Source organism: Bombus vancouverensis, unplaced genomic scaffold (genome assembly GCF_051014615.1).
Source record: "Bombus vancouverensis nearcticus unplaced genomic scaffold, iyBomVanc1_principal scaffold0053, whole genome shotgun sequence".
Classification (NCBI taxonomy): domain Eukaryota; kingdom Metazoa; phylum Arthropoda; class Insecta; order Hymenoptera; family Apidae; genus Bombus; species Bombus vancouverensis.
Window position 1 is genome coordinate 143307 of NW_027468944.1, and position 19398 is coordinate 162704.

Consider the following 19398-nt stretch of genomic DNA (forward strand, 5'->3'; position numbering starts at 1 on the left):
CAGCCTTGGAAAGTCACGCCTAGGGTTTGGAAGTGGATTGTAAAGTGAATTGTTGTTAGAAAAAAAATAAAGTTTCTTTTTTTTATTTACACCTCAAATTTCTTTTTTTATTTTGTTATTTTACGTGACATTAGCGCATCCGGTATCGGCAACAGCGCGTGAACGACAAATGGCAGCCGCTAGGATTTGTTACAAAATCTTTGTCTCCCGTGCGATTAATTCTGTATTTAGAATAATTTTAAATATATTTGACAATATCAAGTATCAACTCGTCACGTCATTATTTAAATCATCCACCACAAATCCAAAAACAGAATAAGGAAAACAGAGAAACGAACAAATAGAAAATTAAGTTGCTAACATGTTTTTCTATAATAATATTTTAACATCAATATTGTAATACGCAATGTGTTACGCCGCCTAAAACATCTGCACGCCAGCCCGCGCGACCGGACAACAACCGACCTGCGTAACGTCACTTCGACCCTCAATAAACCTAAGGACCCACCATAACTTTCACTTCCCTGTATTGTTTCGCCATGTGTCTTCAATCCGTTTGTCTTGAAGAATTTCTAAAGCTTAAAAATATTCTCGAAACACAGTCGGTTTTTAGAGAGGTCCTTGGGTTTATTAGTCGCACTTAAAACACGGAGAAAGCGGGTATGCACCCATTAGGAAAATCCGAATAGCCCTCTAATAAAACAAGCTAGGTTTTTCTCACGCACACAGTCATCTATCCACCACGATGGTAGGAGACTCCCTACTCATCCCTTCGAGCAGTAGTGCAGGTCATGACCAATCGACACCGCGGTTCGTTACCCTCACTTTTCCTAACGAAAGTGGGAACAACGAATCCGCGTTCTTTAGGCACAGGGGCACACCCACACCGAACTTTTCTTCCGTATTAGAAAAAGAGCGACAGACAGTCTAAAAACTAACGCCTAACGCGGCAGTCTACACATACTTCACGCAAATCTTTTGTCGGTTCTCGGTGTTGTCGAACACACATCTTCTCTCCTAAATATATTATAGTGCTAAGTCCATTAATACATTGATTTCCATTATAAGAGCCCTGCTCTAGCGTACATATCTATCGCATCTTCGTGCGACAAGTTGTTAACTATTTATTTCTCTACGTCAGTGTAATCTAAGTGTTGGAAATATATAATTTATAATTCTGTGAATCACAGTGTTATACAAACTCAATCACCCCTATTATCTCAACGGAGATCAGGGGATCGATCAATTCGTGGTGTCGATTGCTATAATCGTAACGGGGATTTACGACCCCCGTTGACGTCTCTCCTCGCGATTACGTCACCCCGCAATTGGTCGAAATTTACACAATGTGAAAATGAAAAAATTGGAAGCAACCGAACTACGGATGAAACTAAATCACTTCGCTGCTTGTAAAGATAACTTTTAGTGTTATAAACATAAGTCAAGTAGCAAAGAGCATAAATTGAATTTACCCAAACTCTTCTTGAAGTCTGACAAAATGATTCTTTATTTTGTCAAAAAAATCTTTACGTATTTTCCATTCCCATTCGTCGCTTTTTTCAGTGGCGTGTTTATCGCTACGTCGAAACTCCGTCGGGTAGCAGTTAATTTCATTTAAAGTAGAAAACTATTCAGAAACGTGTATACGTTACACAGCAACAAACCAGTCGCCCTGTTATTACCTCGTTCTCAACAGTTCAAATTTCAGGGACAACCGACTACTTAGTATCGACCCAGTACGTCATATTTACTCGCCAAAAGTATTGTAAACGAAAATTGTAACCAGACGTGCCGTTAGTAACTACCATTTTTCGCGAAACTTCTTTTTCATTTGGCGGAAATTTAAACAAACCCCGAAACACCGTGGCGTTTTGCAACTGTCTTTAATCCTTTAAGATAAAAAAGATTGACGCAAAATTTTGACGGGATGAAATTTCACGATATATTCAGGTGAAACGATGCGAAATTAGAGCGAAGCTTATAATGGGAATATAGTTTGCTTGTCTGTTGTCATAAAATGAGATATGCAGAATATATTAAAAAATAGAGTATATGTAATACGAAACTTTATATTATTCATGTTATTATGGACAATATATCACAATATGTTCATATATTTAAATCTCATCTGAAAAAGATTATTGTATGTAGAACACAGTTTAACTGTATTTTGAATTCTTGTTTATCAGATCACAATTGATAAGTTGATATTAGGATGATTATCCTCATTTGAAACAATTTTGTGACTGTTACTTGTCAATATACTTTATATCTTATGTACATTTTAAATATAGTACGCAAACTCGAAGTTGCAAGGAACATTAATAAAAATTCAATATTTCAATAACGCCTTTCATGATTATAATTAAATATTTTTTCAAAATGTCGCATCAGTGTTACATCTAGCACCCCCTCCCCCACACACAAAAGTTTACCAATTTATAATATATGTACTAGTAGATTGACAAGTTACGATTTACAAGTTATATAGAATTCTATTTTATGATTTTATAATTTTTCGTTAAATAGAATAATCAAATAACTTGCAATTAGTAAAATTTCATTTGTTTTATCGTCAAACTTGTGCAAGGGAACATATTAATGCTGGTAACTTTAGTGACTTGCAAAATTTCAATAGTGCAAGACAGGCCAGATATTCAATTGCAATTGGTTGCTATCCATATTTTCATCGGTCTTACAATAACCTTATATTATCAATTATGAATTAAAAAGTTAATGAAATCACAACTCACCCAAGGCCAATGGGTATGACTTCTTTTCGAAGATCGATTGAAATCTCGAGTTTGTTGTTTGAGACGTTCAGTTACCACAAGACAAAAACACCACTCCATTACAGCCGACGTAAACAAAACATGACAGATTCTTCGAATTCTCGGACAACAAACATAGGCTTACATACTTACTGTTTTAAAGTCACAGGCTGTCGTTGAACTTTCGCCAAGTAACTTGATACGTACATATACACGTCCCTCGAAATCAGTTTTCGACGAAAATACATACGTGACATGTTATGTTGCAACCGAACGTGAATTTCTCGCGGGAAATAGCCTGATATCGTTTATTTATGCGTCTCTCAAATACGAATTTTACTATACACTTCGTTTAAGGCACGCCATTTTGCAAAACGATTATCGAAAGATTACTGCTTACATCGAGATCGAGAATAGATTCGCAGGAAGCTGGATGCCGCGATTTCTTCCCGCGCTTTACTTTCTTCCGAAGTTGTGATTGGTTGATTTCCTGCTGCCATATTCGGTTTCGCCGAGAATCGTGAGCACGTACGCTGGAAGCAATGCGGGGTAATTATTTAATTTATTTCATAATATTATTTAACATATATCGTGAAAAATTCTGAATATTCGGATTCTTCTGTTATCGTTTCATCGTATGTTAGCATTATCAGCTCTCGATATCGAATTGACAAACAGAATTTTTCTCATACAAAGTAAGTCACATTAAGTATATGTATATGTATAGTCGAAGCAATGCAATTAAAAATTTTTCCATTTTAATTGGAATTATTTATCACAGACATTTTACCGAGCATTCATTTTATAAATCTTATATATATATATATATATATATATATCCAATTTATAATATATATATGAATACACACACACACACACACACACACACACACACACACACACACACACACACACACACACACACGCGCGCGCGCGCGCGCGAATATACACACACATATATATATATATATATACAAACAATAGAAATACTTTCGTGTGCTATTATACGTAGTTCGATAGTTTACATTTCACGGGCCCCGTGTTGCACCTGCGTCGGTTTCGTTCCTGTTTCCAACGTATAAGTGTAGCGTCAGTGATTCGCGTGACGCGACGCAACCTTCAACGTTTGTTTTTCTCCGTTTATGCGTTGTGTGTTCGTTTGAATGAAAACGTCGCGAGTGTTGTAACAAAAACCACGGAAAACAGAAGAAGAATACGGGAGCAAAAGGAATTCCAGGCTACAGCAGAATGCCCATTGCCCAACAGGGTTTCGTTCCATGGTATTTCAACGAGGTAAGCTACCTCTTTTAGTACGCTTCAAGGCGCCTCTTTCCAACCAATTAATTTGCGTCCAACACCATTTTAACTTCGTATACTCAGAGAAAATATCGTTCTTTTCTATTTTCTAACTCTGATCTATGTATAAATTTACTGCGACGGGTCATTTCTACGGATTAACGTATCTTATAAAAACGTTGCGTGAAATGTTAATAATATATAAGTCTTGAAACATTTGTACTAATTTCATAGAGGAACGTAGTTGGTACCTTCCGGGTGGCATATTGTATGCTTGTTACATGAACTTTCCAAATATCTTACAGTTAAATGGTTGGATTGTTTACTAGAATAAGCAACACAACATTGTTTTTGATTTATTGTGAATGAATTTATAGAATCATATTATTTTACACATATACACTATCGCGCAAAAGTATCCCAACATTTGATTACTTTTGATATTATGTTATTTAATTGCACAATCAAATTGATAGTATGTGCCGATATATAATGATTACGATCTGTATTATTATCTTATTCCTATGATGTGGTTTTAACATAGGTCGTAACAAAACGGTCAAAAAATTCTTTATTCTCAGACTCTGTAGCCTGTAAGAAACGAATTAATTAATTAAGAATCTCGTTGTAACCTACAGGTTCGGAAAAGGCTGATAGGCTTTGGTCTACGTGGTGGTTGGGAATTTTCATTCGTTTCGAGTTCGCTTAGCTGATAAATAGTGAATGTGCATTTCTTCCAAAATAAAGAAGAAAGCGAAGTCGATAGAAACGTGGGTCAAATTTGAAATCATTTCTCGATTATGTGGAGGTTGATTAAACGCGTTGCTGTATATAGTGATGAGACGAGTTGATATTTGGTGTAGTCAAATGTATTTAAAACTATCGGCAGTACTCTTCTAACGATCTCCCTCTAACGAATTTAAATTCGACTTCGGTTGACGGTTGCGCGTAGCGGCGATATTGTTCTGTCCGGAGTTTGTTTATTATCAAGTTTCGTACCTCGAGACGGTATCAATGCCCCGAGGCAAAACAACAACATGAGTTACTCTCGATTCGCATCGTCCTATGACTCATATGCCGCTACAATATGCAATCGAATAAAGTGATAAATAGCTTGCAGATGTTTACGCGTCTCTGAAAATGTTAAAAGATATAACATGTTTAACGCGAAATATTCGTGATAATATTCGCTGCAATTTGAAATATCTGCGTGCAGTCTCGTAGGTTTTGAATAAAAATTTATCTTTTATCGAAAAATACATACATGTTTTGGCCTATATATAGCTTTGTACTCTTGTAACCTAAAAGAGAAGTCGAAAAAAAGTGATGTTGACTCTTGCAGTAAAAAATTCATTTATGTCAATACTACTTTTAGAAATGCACCAAGAGAAGCAAGACAAATTATTGACGAAACACAGGATAGTCATTTCCGATCCAAAAGAAAAACGCAACTAAAATAATATGTAGATAGCTATTAAGGCAATAAATAATAAAGTCATTGAAATGATCCATCATTTCAAACTAATATCGCTTCTCTTTACTTCAGAACTGCTATAAACATTTTAAATATCATTTATGTCTTGGTTCCCTTGCGAAGTTCTCGAAGAATTCGTCAAATGATGTCATGAACAATATAAATAATCGTAAAAAATCTATATTTGTGTTTAAAAAATAGGCGAATAAAGAGAAATAGGATAATCGAGACCGGTGAAAAAGGATCAACCAACATCCCGCATCTGATACAAGCGGAAGAGAAATCAATTTCTATCATGTCGCATGGCGAACAAGAACGCAAATACGGAATCTTTTGTATAATACTACTCCAAACTCTGTTGAGTCGCAGTAATAATAATAATCGGGTGTTGACTTCTGCTCGTTTTTACTCGAAGTTTGCTCGTTACCTCTTTGAAATTTGGTGGATCGTTTTCTGTCGAAACCCGTTCCATCTGACGTTAAAATCAATAAAAACAATATTACGATAAAGACTTTTATCTCCATTGTTGTCAACTTCCGTCAAGTCTTCGTTTTCTGCTCGCTGGATATAATACGGATTCCCAAAACCTTTCTTCGTATGAAATTTTACTAATGTACATTTATCAAACATTGCACATTTTAAAATAGGTTATCATTATAAGATTAAAAAAAATAGCTAAAAATATCTTGAAACAAAAGAAACCAATTTTGAAGTTTGTTAGCCCGGAAATGTCATGGTAGGAAGGTATACTTCGATATTACTTTTACTATCGATAGGCGTCGCCGTCGTTGCTGTTATCATATACGAGACACAACAAATCACGAAATTGACAAATCACCGGTGATCTCCTCGAGTCGCAGTTCGAACGTTTCACAAATAAATTAAAGAATTAAACTTTAGATATAGTGGTAAAATTTATTGTATGAATCCAACAGAGTGACGGTTCAGAGTGTTATAACAAAGAGGTATAGAACGCTGATTTGGGAGACTTCTTGTACTGAGGTTTTAGTCCCTCTGAAGCGGTTATCGTCGGGTGTATATCAGAGGCGCCTATCCGTTGCTATCTGGTTATTTTTTCGATAGCTGTGGCATGTAGGATGTTTTGTCTACTCTATTAGTGCTTCTAAGCGTGTGATACTGTCGACGATTCGCCTGTGCATGATTATACATTGAGTAAACGGATAGCCTGAGTTGGAGTTTTGATGATTAGGATAATCGAAATAATTCATAGCCATGGTAATATTTTAACTAATTTATTTTGTTGTCTTTTATAGGCCACTGCAATGAGAAAAGAATTCCTGAAGCCAAAGAAAATGATACATCCAAATAGCAGAAAGTCTATCGCTATTACGAAAAAAGCCAAAAAGTAAATACAATTACTATTAAATTATGTGATTTTGTTATGTACATTTCATTTATTTTATATGATTATATAATACTTTTGTGTAATAAAGAAGGAAATGGACAATGTGTTTTGTTTCAGAATATCAAATAGACAGAAGGCAGAAATGTCCTGCTTGATAAAACAGAATTCAATAGGAGAGAAAATATCGTGGATCAGAAACAATATGATTCCAGGCGTGTGTCCCTATACTCCAGAGATAACTGCAAGTTTGTTAGAAACGGAGGTAAAACAAAAATGTATACACATGATGATACAGAGATTGTACATTAAAGATGTGATTAGTTATAGTTCTATATTTGATCCAAAGGTATGTAGCAAGAAATGATGAAGAAATGGAAGAAATTACTATTAAAAGGTCTATAGGTAGCAACAGGAGTAGACAGCATGCTAGGAGGGAACATATAATTAGAGTAGAAAGAACTAGGAGAATATCATACACGTGGAATAGCTGAAGAATTACAGCCAAATTTATTTTCAATATATCCTGATGTACAAACCCTCCTTTATTTTTCAGAAATTTCTGATATTTTAAATGCAACTCAGTGTGAAATGTTATTGAATTGGAATAATGAATTACAGTGTGCGAATAGAAGGAAGCAAACGTAAAAGTAAATCTTCCAAGAAATGCTTCGGTACTAAATGCATTTTGTTTAATATTTGACGATAATCACTCTTCCTTTAGCAAAAACAATGCCCCAACATCAACAAATATTAAAGAAGAGGAATATACGTTGTCAAACAACGAACCAACAAAATTGAAGCGACTACACCAAATCGAAATCAAAGCGAGCAGCTCCAGGACAAAGTTCGCTGAACTCACGCATACACCAATAACGCACAACAGGGGAAATTCCCTTTCTCCCAGAAGCATGGTGACGAAGATGTGCCTCCAAAACTTCTCCGGGAATTTCATTAGCAAAACGGACTTTTACACAACGATCGGTATCAACGACTTCAACCAGAGGGGGTTCCCACTCCAATCCGACGGTCTCTGCATCGAAGAAACTCTCATCGACAGTAACAAGATTGTCAAAGCTCTATTCCGACGGGAAATCCACGGCCTCGGCATCAATGTCGAATAGTTCCTCCGACCACTCTGGTACTTGTGGTTCATCACAGCGCCGCATGCGTTTGGTGGGTCTTCTCGAGTCGCCCATGGGTTCTTCGGAATCCCTCTTTCTCTTGCGCCGAAACAACACACTATAGTTTAAATAGAACGAAACAGGACGAATCAAGCGGACTAAAAACAAGACAAAATACGCCCCAGAGAAGTCTGCATAGGAACCTCTGATGGAAATGCCTCCGCAAACATTGTTCGAACGTCGATCACCCAAGCCTAGGGAAACAACAAAAAAAGGAAGAAGGATCAAAATCACGAAAACAACCATAATATGCAAATATCCATCTAAACCAAACTTACGCAAAATAACTCGAAGGAGGAGGTCCTTGTTGTGGGAGAGTAGCGGATTGCGCGTGTTGCCCGAGCAAACATCGAAATGATAATGATGCTGCAGCCGCCAGCCCTTGCACGCGCCGAAGAAACACAGGTAATTCCCACGGTACAACACGTGGAAGTTTCTCGCGAAAAAGACTAGATCAGCAGGGAATGCTTCAAGCCTCCTAGACGCTAGCTCAGCAGAAACACTGGACCGATGGAAACTAAGTCGAAATACGGAATTTACATTCCCTCGCGTACGATTCCAAGAAACCCAAACTGCAACATCCCGATTCCCACGGAAGCGTACCCCCAGTGGACCACCACCCCGTGGGGGATGGCATTATAAATAATGCGTAGCAACATAGAGCAGAGCGCATTTTATTATAATTTTACGTACCATATTGTGCTCATTATTATTGTGATCTTTGTTATTACGGCTCATTATTATTTTAATCATTCTTTGTACTCAGTACTATCGTGCTTTTATTACTTTCGTTCAGAAATTTCACATAGCATTTACTGTATTAATCAGATTAGTAAATTGTAAGGCCTGTATCTAGACAAATAAAGAAAAAATTGGAAATTAACTATATTCGAGTTCAAGTAAAAAACCCAGAAGTAAAAACACCGACGATCACCGGAGCAGGCGAAGTAATGGCACCCGACAGCACTTTTTCCTCAAGGTAAGTGTTACGCCGCCTAAAACATCTGTACGCCAGCCCGCGCGACCGGACAACAACCGGCCTGCGTAACGTCACTTCGACCCTCGATAAACCTAAGGACCCACCGTAACCTTCACTTCCCTGTATTGTTTCGCCATGTGTCTTCAATCCGTTTGTCTTGAAGAATTTCTAAAGCTTCAAAATATTCTCGAAACACAGTCGGTTTTTAGAGACGTCCTTGGGTTTATTAGGCGCACTTAAAACACGGAGAAAGCTGGTATGCGCCCATTAGGAAAATCCGAATAGCCCTCTAATAAAACAAGCTGGGTTTTCTTCACGAATACGGTTATCTATCCACCACGATGGTAGGAGACTTCCTACTCATCCCTTCGAGCAGTAGGGCAGACCATTACCAATCAACACCGCGGTTCGTTACCCTCACTTTTCCTAACGAAAGTGGGAACAACGAATCCGCGTTCTTTAGGCACAGGGGCACACCCACATCGAACTTTTCGTCCGTATTAGAAAAAGAGCGACAGTCAGTCTAAAACTAACGCCTAACGCAGCAGTCTACACATACTTCACGCAAATCTTTTGTCGGTTCTCGGTGTTGTCGAACATACATCTCCTCTCCTAAATATATTATAGTGCTACGTCCATTAATACATTAACTTCCATTATAAGAGCCCTGCTCTAGCGTACATATCTATCGCATCTTCGTGCGACAAGTTGTCATCTATTTATTTCTCTTCGACAGTGTAATCTAAGTGTTGGAAATATATAATTTATAATTCTGTGAATCACAGTGTTATACAAACTCAATCACCCGTATTATCTCAGCGGAAATCAGGGGATCGATCAATTCGTGGCGTCGATTGTTATAATCGTAACAGGAATTTACAACTCCCGTTGACGTGCTTCCTCGCGATCGCGTCTCCCCGCGAATGGTCGAAACAAGTACAAAAAATAGACGACACAAGATTGATAAAAAGTTATATGGTCTGACGGAACAAAAATCTTTGAAAATATTTGACTCTGGCGGGAAGTCCTGGCATTGGACTTGGTCCGAAAATAATGATCGAACAAATGGTATAAGACAAATTATGAAGTTTGAGGGTGGTTCAATTATGTGTTGGGGCTACTTCACTCGCAAGAGTGTGGGCCCCTTAGTTCGAATCGGGGAGCATTATTTAAACATTTCATGAAATAATTCACCTTCTGTTGTTAATTCTATTGGATCTGATGAACGAAGTAATATTTGAACAAGACGAGGACCCCAAGCAGACTGCATAGGTAGTAAAAACTTGGTTAGAAAATCAAAAATTTTCTGGAATAAAGTGGCCGCTACAAAGTATGACAATCTATGTTTACAGGTTCGTGAGTTGTGGAAGAGAACACGATTGGAATGTTACAATATCGAACCAGAAATTATTAAAAATTTAATAGACAACACGCGACGTAGACTCGAAGACAATATGAAAAAATAACGGAAAATGGACAAAATGTTAATTTTGAAACCTTAGTACGACTAGCATAATTAATGTACAAAATTCTGAACATTGTTCCACGTCCCTATCTTTGTAAAGTATTATGTATGTGGTTAATATTAATGAAAATAAGCTGTTACGGCTTGTTCATCAGATTTATCTTATAATTACTATTACCTAATCCTTACCGATGAATTAAAAAATTAGTCGTATTATCACCTCGTATATGTGGAGAGGATTAGTATAACGGATGTTTGATCGAGAGATTTATTAAAACTTATTGCGTGTTGTTGAAACCGTCGAATATACTTAAAATGATAAATAAGTTAACAGGCTATATTCGCTAAGTCGCTTGTACAGTTTATAAATCACGAAATAAGATTGTTAATTGATATTTGATAGAACCTCACTAGATACGCGTCGATAACTCGGTAGATAACTCGTCGATACTGTGTCGATACTGTGTCGATACTGTGTCGATACTGTGTCGATATTGTGTCGATACTGTGTCGATACTGTGTCGATACTGTGTCGATACTGTGTCGATACTGTGTCGATACTGTGTCGATACTGTGTCGATACTGTGTCGATACTGTGTCGATACTGTGTCGATACTGTGTCGATACTGTGTCGATACTGTGTCGATACTGTGTCGATACTGTGTCGATACTGTGTCGATACTGTGTCGATACTGTGTCGATACTGTGTCGATACTGTGTCGATACTGTGTCGATACTGTGTCGATACTGTGTCGATACTGTGTCGATACTGTCTCGCACGCGATCGCGTCTGTTTATTTATACTGGTCGGAGGAAAGTCGGAAAATTCAAACTCGTCTTGATTCGACGGTTGCATGTAGCGGCGACATTGTTTTGCCCGGAGTTTATTTGTCGTTATGTTTCATGCGTCGAGGCCGTATCAATGCCCCGAGGCAAAACAACAACATGAGTCGCTCTCGATTCGCGTCGTCCTTTGACTCATGTGCCGCAACATATATGTCGGAGAAGAGTCAGGAACAGGGTTGTGGGCGTTTGATAGACCTCCCTTGGAGTTGGCCATCGTTGTGTGATAACGAAGATACGGCCTGATGCTACGGGTATGGACACCACCGATTCGACAATCAACAGCGGTGGTTGGGCACTTGCGATGTTAGTGACGTTGGTCTTAGGTTCGATGACGAATCCACGGTCAATGGGATGAAAGATACACTTGCTCTAACTCAAACTCACTGATCGTCAGGCGCTGCTCCCTTCGTCGGTGGAATCTCAAGAAAGAATGAATTTTCGTCCCAATGATGCCACAGAGGAAAACTATGATGGGGTGTGTCTAAGGACACGAGATCCGACATCGGATCGATCATCGGATCCGTCGGGTATAGCCCTCGTTCCGAAAGTAAGGGAAATTCACGTCGCTGTCAATTGGTCAGTTTGGGACAAAGACTGTCTGTCCGTTTGGAAAATCTTAATTGCCGGAAAAACCCAGGTTTTATAGCGGGTCCTCGGGCTAACTGGACTTGTGCTGTGTAGGTGCCTCAACATCAGGTATTCATTGTCCGAAGGAACCGTTGGAATGTTTTACTGTCAAGTACCTCTATTGGTATTTCTTTTAACGAGGGTCATACTATAATTCCACACCTTTGTTAGGCGAAGCGCCCGTCCCGTTGACCGCGGCTACGTTCGGCGACTGATGGTCGCCTTGAGCCCAAGTTTATTATCACAAATCGCAAACAAGTACAATTGGGCAGGATGACGGCAAATTGTTTAATTACGACTGTAAACTTTAATTACAATTTTACGGATTTTTCAGAAGTTCCAGAGAGAAGGCTCCGGTGTCCTTTCATCTCCGACATATATATGTCGGGTTATTATTAAGATTTGAATCACGTAATGTTTCTTCATTTGAATTAGCCATTGTTTTACAAAACAGAGAATATATTTACACGAATAAACAAGGTTTTACAAATATTATGAATAATGAATTTTGTAAATGATACGATTGATTAACAAATGATAAATTAAATTATTAATTAGATTAAAGAATAATAAGTTTTATCGAACAATAAAAGAAACGAATAATATATCTTACGATTTACTAATTTAACGAATAATAAAAATTAACGATTGATAAATTTACAAATATTGAATTTAATTTACGCTATAAACAATGATCCGGGGTTCAAACGAATCCACGGTCAACGGGAAAACTTTAAACAATTTTATAACACAAAAAAAATACGTTTGCTGAATCACTCGGAAAAAATTACTCGATGTATCACTTTCCAAGGCGATCACACGAATGAATCTCTGATTAAAATCTTTTTCGTAATACGACTGCATTTGTTTATTATATTCTCGCTGGAAACATCGAGAAGGTTCCAATCGTTGTTGCTAGGCAATATCTGTCAAAAGTTTGTTATATACTCCTTGGAAACATCGAGAAAGATCCAAACGCCGTTGCTAGGCAGTTTCTGTCTGGAGATTGATTCCTCATACAACGTGTGTCCCATTATATCGACATCTCTAAAGTACAATTCTATGTGATTTCTAGGGAGAACAATACAACCGATCCACACCTTCGTCAGGCAAAACGTTTATCCCGTGACCGTGGCTACGTTCAGCGACCAGTTGTCACCTCGAACCCACTTTCGCTTTTCACAAATGTCAAACAATTACAGATGACAATTACTTAATTACAGTTATGATAAAATCTAGGCTAAAGCATTAAAAGGCTTCCTCAAAATTGCATAGGGAAGGCTCCGGTTTTCATTTCATTTCCGACATATAAAACTAGTGGAGTGTGTTTTGTGTTAATATAAATGAAAAATGAATGTTGATATAAACATATAAGTCATTATTGTTTTTTATAGTCTATTATATATAATTTAGTTCGAATTATATTATTACGGTAATGGTTGTTTAGAAAAATAAACACGTGTACGCTTGCAAAGTATAATATTACTCTAATTTTGTCTTCATTTACCTAAGACTGAACGGTAACTGGCACTTTTGGACACAGAATAGAAGAAGCGCGATCGCGCCACTCGGCACTCAAACGTTTATACCTCACTTCCGTATTATTGTGAACTTGGCTGGCTATCTCGTGCAAAAGTGATTCAAAGGGAGCTCGAAATCAAAGAAGAGATATCAACCTTTCTCGAAGAAAATCGTCATTAAGATGCACATTTCCGGACAAACGATAATTTTATTGTTAAACTTGCCTACCTGGTTGAAATTTTTGGAAATTGAGTGGTTGGAATAAATCAATGCAGGATTCACAAATGCATCCACTTGTTCAAAAAGATAGGGTGGTAAGAGCTTTGATTAAAAAGTTGAAGTTATGGAAATCAAGTTTATCGAATGCGATGGACAATTTGCACACTATACGACAATATTTTAAAAGAAGAGTCCAGTTTTGTTCATAAGAAAACGGAAGTCATATTGAAAACTTACTGTAATTTATTGTATTTTCTGCGAACATTCGCGGTCAGGGCAATCGTGGTGTCTGTGTAATTTTGCTATGTACATTCGGGGTCGGGACAATCGCGGTGTGCGAACTATGTATGAATATCAGCAATACGTGTTTTTATTTATGAAATATAGAAGCGAAAGATTGAAAGCAACATTAATCGTCTCTATTCGGAAATTTCATAGGTCGATTTTCGATATGCCACTACGGATTTCCGCGAGTAAGTTGCTTTAACGTTCGATCTATGATTTCTCTTGCAAAACGTTGCAGAGCCATTTACGTCTCTGAATATCATAGTCCTCTACAACTTGTACGAGATAAGCTGCCGGCCATATGTCGTTTACTTTGAGGATCACTGTGCGTCCCACGGCTCGACCGTTGAGCTAGTTGATAGACAAATCTTAAATTATAATCTTCAAACATAGAAGAAATTGTTCAATACCTTAGAAATGAAAATCTCGAGAGCTAGTGATAATACTGCGCGTCACGCAGTTTTTTTCACACAGTCGTGCTCAGCATTTGAGTCATCAAAATTAATTACACATGCTCGTATACGCCTTTACCCTGTCGCTTTCGGTATTTCGAGTGAAAATTTGTGCAGCCTAAAAGTTAAAATAATTTCTGTTCTTCTTAATTTTTTAAAGTTTATTTTTGCAACTGTACATGTGTGACAATAAACAAAAGTTTCGATCACGTCTAGTTTCGTCTTTGTATCGTGCCCTTTTCATGTTGTACTCTCTCCTTTCTAACTCTCGCTTAATGCGCCAACGATATGTTTTAAATATCGGTGTTCCTTCGAGACGGGTCTCCAGTCTGAGCGTACAATAAAGTCGAGTCTTCTAGATCTCTGCGACACGGCAATCGAGTACGCGTCATCATGACCGACATTATCGCACAATAAGGCGTCGTCTTGTTACATCGCATTTCGCGCATGTGCGAGAATTTCAAAAATCCGGTTTCCGCCAAGACCATTCTAGGTACGGTGCGTGCCAAGCTGGAAGCTCTAGGATCGAGATCCTCTGAGCAATAGCATATGATCCTTCCTAGTCATCTCCGTCCAAGAAAGTAACGAAGTATAATTATTTCGTGAAAGACCATTTTTCGATAGCCGATGAAGTCTAACCGAAGCTTCGAGAAGACCGATGCGCACATCTGTTAGAAGCCGGTCATCGCAAATGACTCTGGCACATGTATCCGTATCGTTCCTTATCAATACACAATCTTCAGTATTCGGGGATCGTTCACTTAGCGAGAGTGACGTAGATACGGGGAGTACTTGCTCCAGAGTAACTAGACCCACTGAAAACACGTCAGACAAAAAAGCGAAAAAAGGGGAGAAAAGGATAGGCCTTCGAACGGATTATACGTTGGAGGAGGTACTGATTATCCCGATAACTAGAAAGGGCAATGTAAAGGAGGTGGACCCGTTCAAGCCGGGTCGGAGACTGACACAGAGTCTAGTTGGAAAAATTAAAATGGGACACGAGAACGAAATGGACGTTGACTCACCGGCTGAGCTAACGAACCAGACTTACCTTGCCTTTCTTTATACGCAGAAAGAAATACGAAATACTTAACGACAAAGGTATCAACGAAAAGTTACCCTGTTAGAAAACTGGAGGACGACAGTGGGAAATCGGAAGAGTATGCGGAGGAAATATCCTCCTTCTCGGAAGGAGATAATAAGGCAAATAAGCCCAATGGATAATTAAGGGCTTGGTTAAAATTTTGGACGCTGTTATGTTAAATACAGTAAAGATTATGAAGAAAATAGAAATCTCAGGCAACATATTCGCTATTATCGGTGATTCCCAATATTTCTATAAGGAAAAAAATGACAATGTTTTAGATATGTTATTTTCTTTCAGCGACAAGATGTGGCTCCATCTACATAGGCATATCAACTCGTAGAATAGCCGAACATATAACACTATCAATCTTGGAGAAATTTGGGAGATACCAATGCATACGACTAAGATTGGTGTATGGTGCGCTATATTGCGGAAACGAACAACTGAAGGCGTACGAAAGATGTTGCTAATGTTGCAGACTCGGAAAGTAGTAATAAGATAAGCACGTCTGACAACCATCCTGCATACCACAGCCATCGGAGCAGTAACAAGATAATAACAAGATAGCCACGTCTAATAGGCATCCAATGATAAGCCCTCCAGAGGGACCCAACCTTACTATATAAACCTTCCCAAATCGGCACATACAGCGTGGGCAACGACGATGGAAGAATTTTTTAGCGACAGAAACATTTCAAATGGTACTCGGGCCTATACGATTGATATACCGATTTGACATCTCCGAATTTCTTTCTCTGTGGGATGCTAGAGACTGATGTGTACAAATCGAAACCGCTGAGGAGAATATCGAAAGGCGAGTGTCACAAATAAGTGAAGAGATATTATTAAGCGTCTTTAAAAACATGTTACGAAGAAATAATAAATGTACTGAATATCAAGGCGGGCATATTTAACAATATTTGTAATTATTTTTATGCATATTAATTGTAAGTTATCGATCCTTATCAGGAGCACGAAATTACACAATTAACAATTATCGAGATCGTCAAACTTTAAAACGACGAAATTTTCGGCTCTCTCGTTAAGTACCGAAAGAACTGAGTTACAGTTAAAGGTACGCGAAATTACATTAGAGAAATTAATGCAACGTTCAAACGACAATTGATAGTCCTGACGAAATAAACGTCGCTCAGAGAGTCGAAAATTTGTCTCTTCAAATTTTAGGCGGATACGAGTTATCCCCACTACTTCGCGGAACTGATCACTGCAAGTAGTTTCCGGTGTTTTCTTTGTCTACTCCAGCGATAACGCAATTACTCATAAATTGCCAAAATAAGAAAAACGAAGTTTTCATATTTTTCATTTCATTGTTATAAAACGATTTAATTGGATTTTTGAAAATCTTACGATCAAAATGATATTGGACGATAGCTAAACTCTGGAAATGCGCAACGTTCGGTCAACTGCACAGAAGACCATGCCATGTCCGACACAATTCTTTGAAGTTACAATGAATGTCGATACTAAATCCGTCGTTTAGAGATACCTTGGCTTCTTATGACACTAAGTTAAACAACTTCCGTTATTTGCTGACTAGTCCAAATGGATCCAGACACTGGTTAAATTATATTTCTTTTGACTTTATTTGTCTAGATATAAAATCTGTAAGGTATCTCGTTGTATCTCAATTGCTTCTCTTCTTTCTTATTCCTACATTCACCGCATTCACAAAACAACGATCCAAAGACAAGTAACAGCGGTCAGTTTGTGAAAAGTGCTCGTTAACAAATCTTAAATTACAACGAAACGAAATTGTTCAACACCTTAAAATTGAAAATTACCGAACTAAGTAGGAAAAAGGCCACAATGTTTGTAGAAAAACTGAATAATTGTATTATAATTCACCAATATCTGTGGCAGGCTAGGGCGATTTTCAATTTAACAAAATTACATCGTAATTATATTTCAGGTATGCATGAACCAAAATACTAATCATAAAAAGAAATTTGCTATATGTAGCGAAAAACCGTGTTACGTCGCGCGAGATAAACCGTACGCCATCATCTCGTTGTCAAACTTCGGCGCCTCTACACGAGATGTCTGAGGGAGGGAGTCTACCCACGAGCGTGGCGGACGGCAAGGCTAGTCTCACTCCGTAAAGAGGGCCGAACGGCGACATTGCTGTCGGCATATCGGCCGATTTTTCAATTTTGGACGATTTGTACGAGAAAGAAATGATCAGACCAAGCAATTCACCATACGCAATCCCTTGTTGTATTAGTGCGGAAAAAGAATAAAAAATGCATCTCTGCGTCATCTACGGGGAATTAAATAAGATCACCGTGAAAGACAATTTTCCGGTGCCTTTTACGACAAAAGAGAAGAATTAGAATTCCTAAAGTACCTACTATACAAAATAAAAGCGCAAATGAAACAAGAATTCGCAAACGCTATAAACCATTACCGGACAAATAAAATAAGAAACATCTCCAAAAACGACTCAGCCAACATGTTCCCACAAATAAATCAAATCTTCAGACCAAAAGGACAAAGCTCCATCCCACCTCTCAAATTGCCCCCAGAAGAAACCTCCCTCATCCAAGAAGCAGGTATAACAATACACAACACCACCAAAGACATCGAGGGTAACTTCATAATAACTAAAACAACAGAAAAACTAGACATCATCGGCACCCACTTTTCCAAAATACACACACAAAACGAACACATGGGCCGAGATCAACTAAACAGAATTATCATCGCCGAAACAAACTTAAAAATGAAATGAAACAAGACAAAACGCTAAACAAAACAGTCTGTACATTCTCAAACGAAAACACCGCAGACAACCCCAAACAACCAGATCCAGAAATAAACTACTTCACAAATTACAATCAACCAAACACAATCTTCTCCAAACTAAACAACAAAAAATCCTCCGGCTTCGACGGCATCCCAAACGTTTTACTCAAGCGCCTACCGAACAAAATAAAATGGTACTACACAGTACTCTTCAACAATGCTCTAAACAACACATATTTCCCCAGAAAATGGAAAAAAGCCAAATTGATAGCTATTACAAAAAAAAACAAAGACGGCTCATCGCCCGCAAACCTACGACCCATAAGTCTCCTCCCCAACATAAGCAAAGTACTTGAAATAATCATAAACAACCCCCTAACTTCCTTCTGCACAAAAAATGACATAATCGCAGAAAATCAATTTGGCTTCAGGCACAACCACTCCACAATCCGCGCAATAAACAAACTTACGTCGGACATCTGCTGGGCCCTAAACGCAAAACAACGAGTAGCCGCCTGCTTAATAGACCTCGAAAAAGCTTTTGACACAGTCTGGATCCCAGATCTCATATACAAATTGATCAAGATAAACCTTCCTAACCATCTAATTAAAATAGTCTGGGACATGATCACAAGCAGAACATTCGTAATGACCGAAGGTTCAAACACATCAAGCAAAGAATTCTCCATAACAAATGGTCTGCAACAAGGTACAGTAAATTCCCCGCTACTTTTCAGTATTTACAATAGTGACTTACTAAACCTCTTTAATTTCAATACATCCACTCACAAACGCTCCATAGCCTTCGCAGATGACCTAATCATCTACGTAACAGGCCGCAAAACTAAGACAATAAAAACTGAACTGCAAGAACTTTTCGAAAAAATAAACGACTATTACCACGCGTGGAAACTAAAAATCAACACAAGCAAATGCGAAACCATACTATTCAGACCCAAGTTAAGTGAAATCGACCCAACAGAAAGAGAACACTGCCAAAAATTCCAAGTAAGAGAAAAAGCAAACAAAGGGGCACTCATACCACACAAAAACTGCTCATCCTTAC

At 38.1% G+C, this 19398-nt stretch overlaps 1 protein-coding gene and 1 long non-coding RNA gene across 2 annotated transcripts in view; one reads left to right on the forward strand and one right to left on the reverse strand.

Annotated features, from left to right (window-relative positions):
• Positions 1-2249: 2249 nt before the first annotated feature.
• Positions 2250-19398, reverse strand: part of LOC143304756 (uncharacterized) — a 30085-nt gene continuing 12936 nt past the window's right edge. The window contains exon 2 of the long non-coding RNA XR_013061403.1: positions 2250-3304. This is a non-coding gene — a long non-coding RNA (uncharacterized LOC143304756). The remainder of the gene's footprint in view (positions 3305-19398) is intronic.
• Positions 3873-7405, forward strand: LOC117162343 (translation machinery-associated protein 16 homolog). Its single transcript, XM_076627290.1, has 4 exons — positions 3873-4064; positions 6816-6907; positions 7025-7169; positions 7254-7405. The coding sequence occupies exons 1-4, from the start codon at positions 4020-4022 to the stop codon at positions 7269-7271; spliced, it is 300 nt and encodes a 99-aa protein (XP_076483405.1). The 5' UTR covers positions 3873-4019; the 3' UTR covers positions 7272-7405.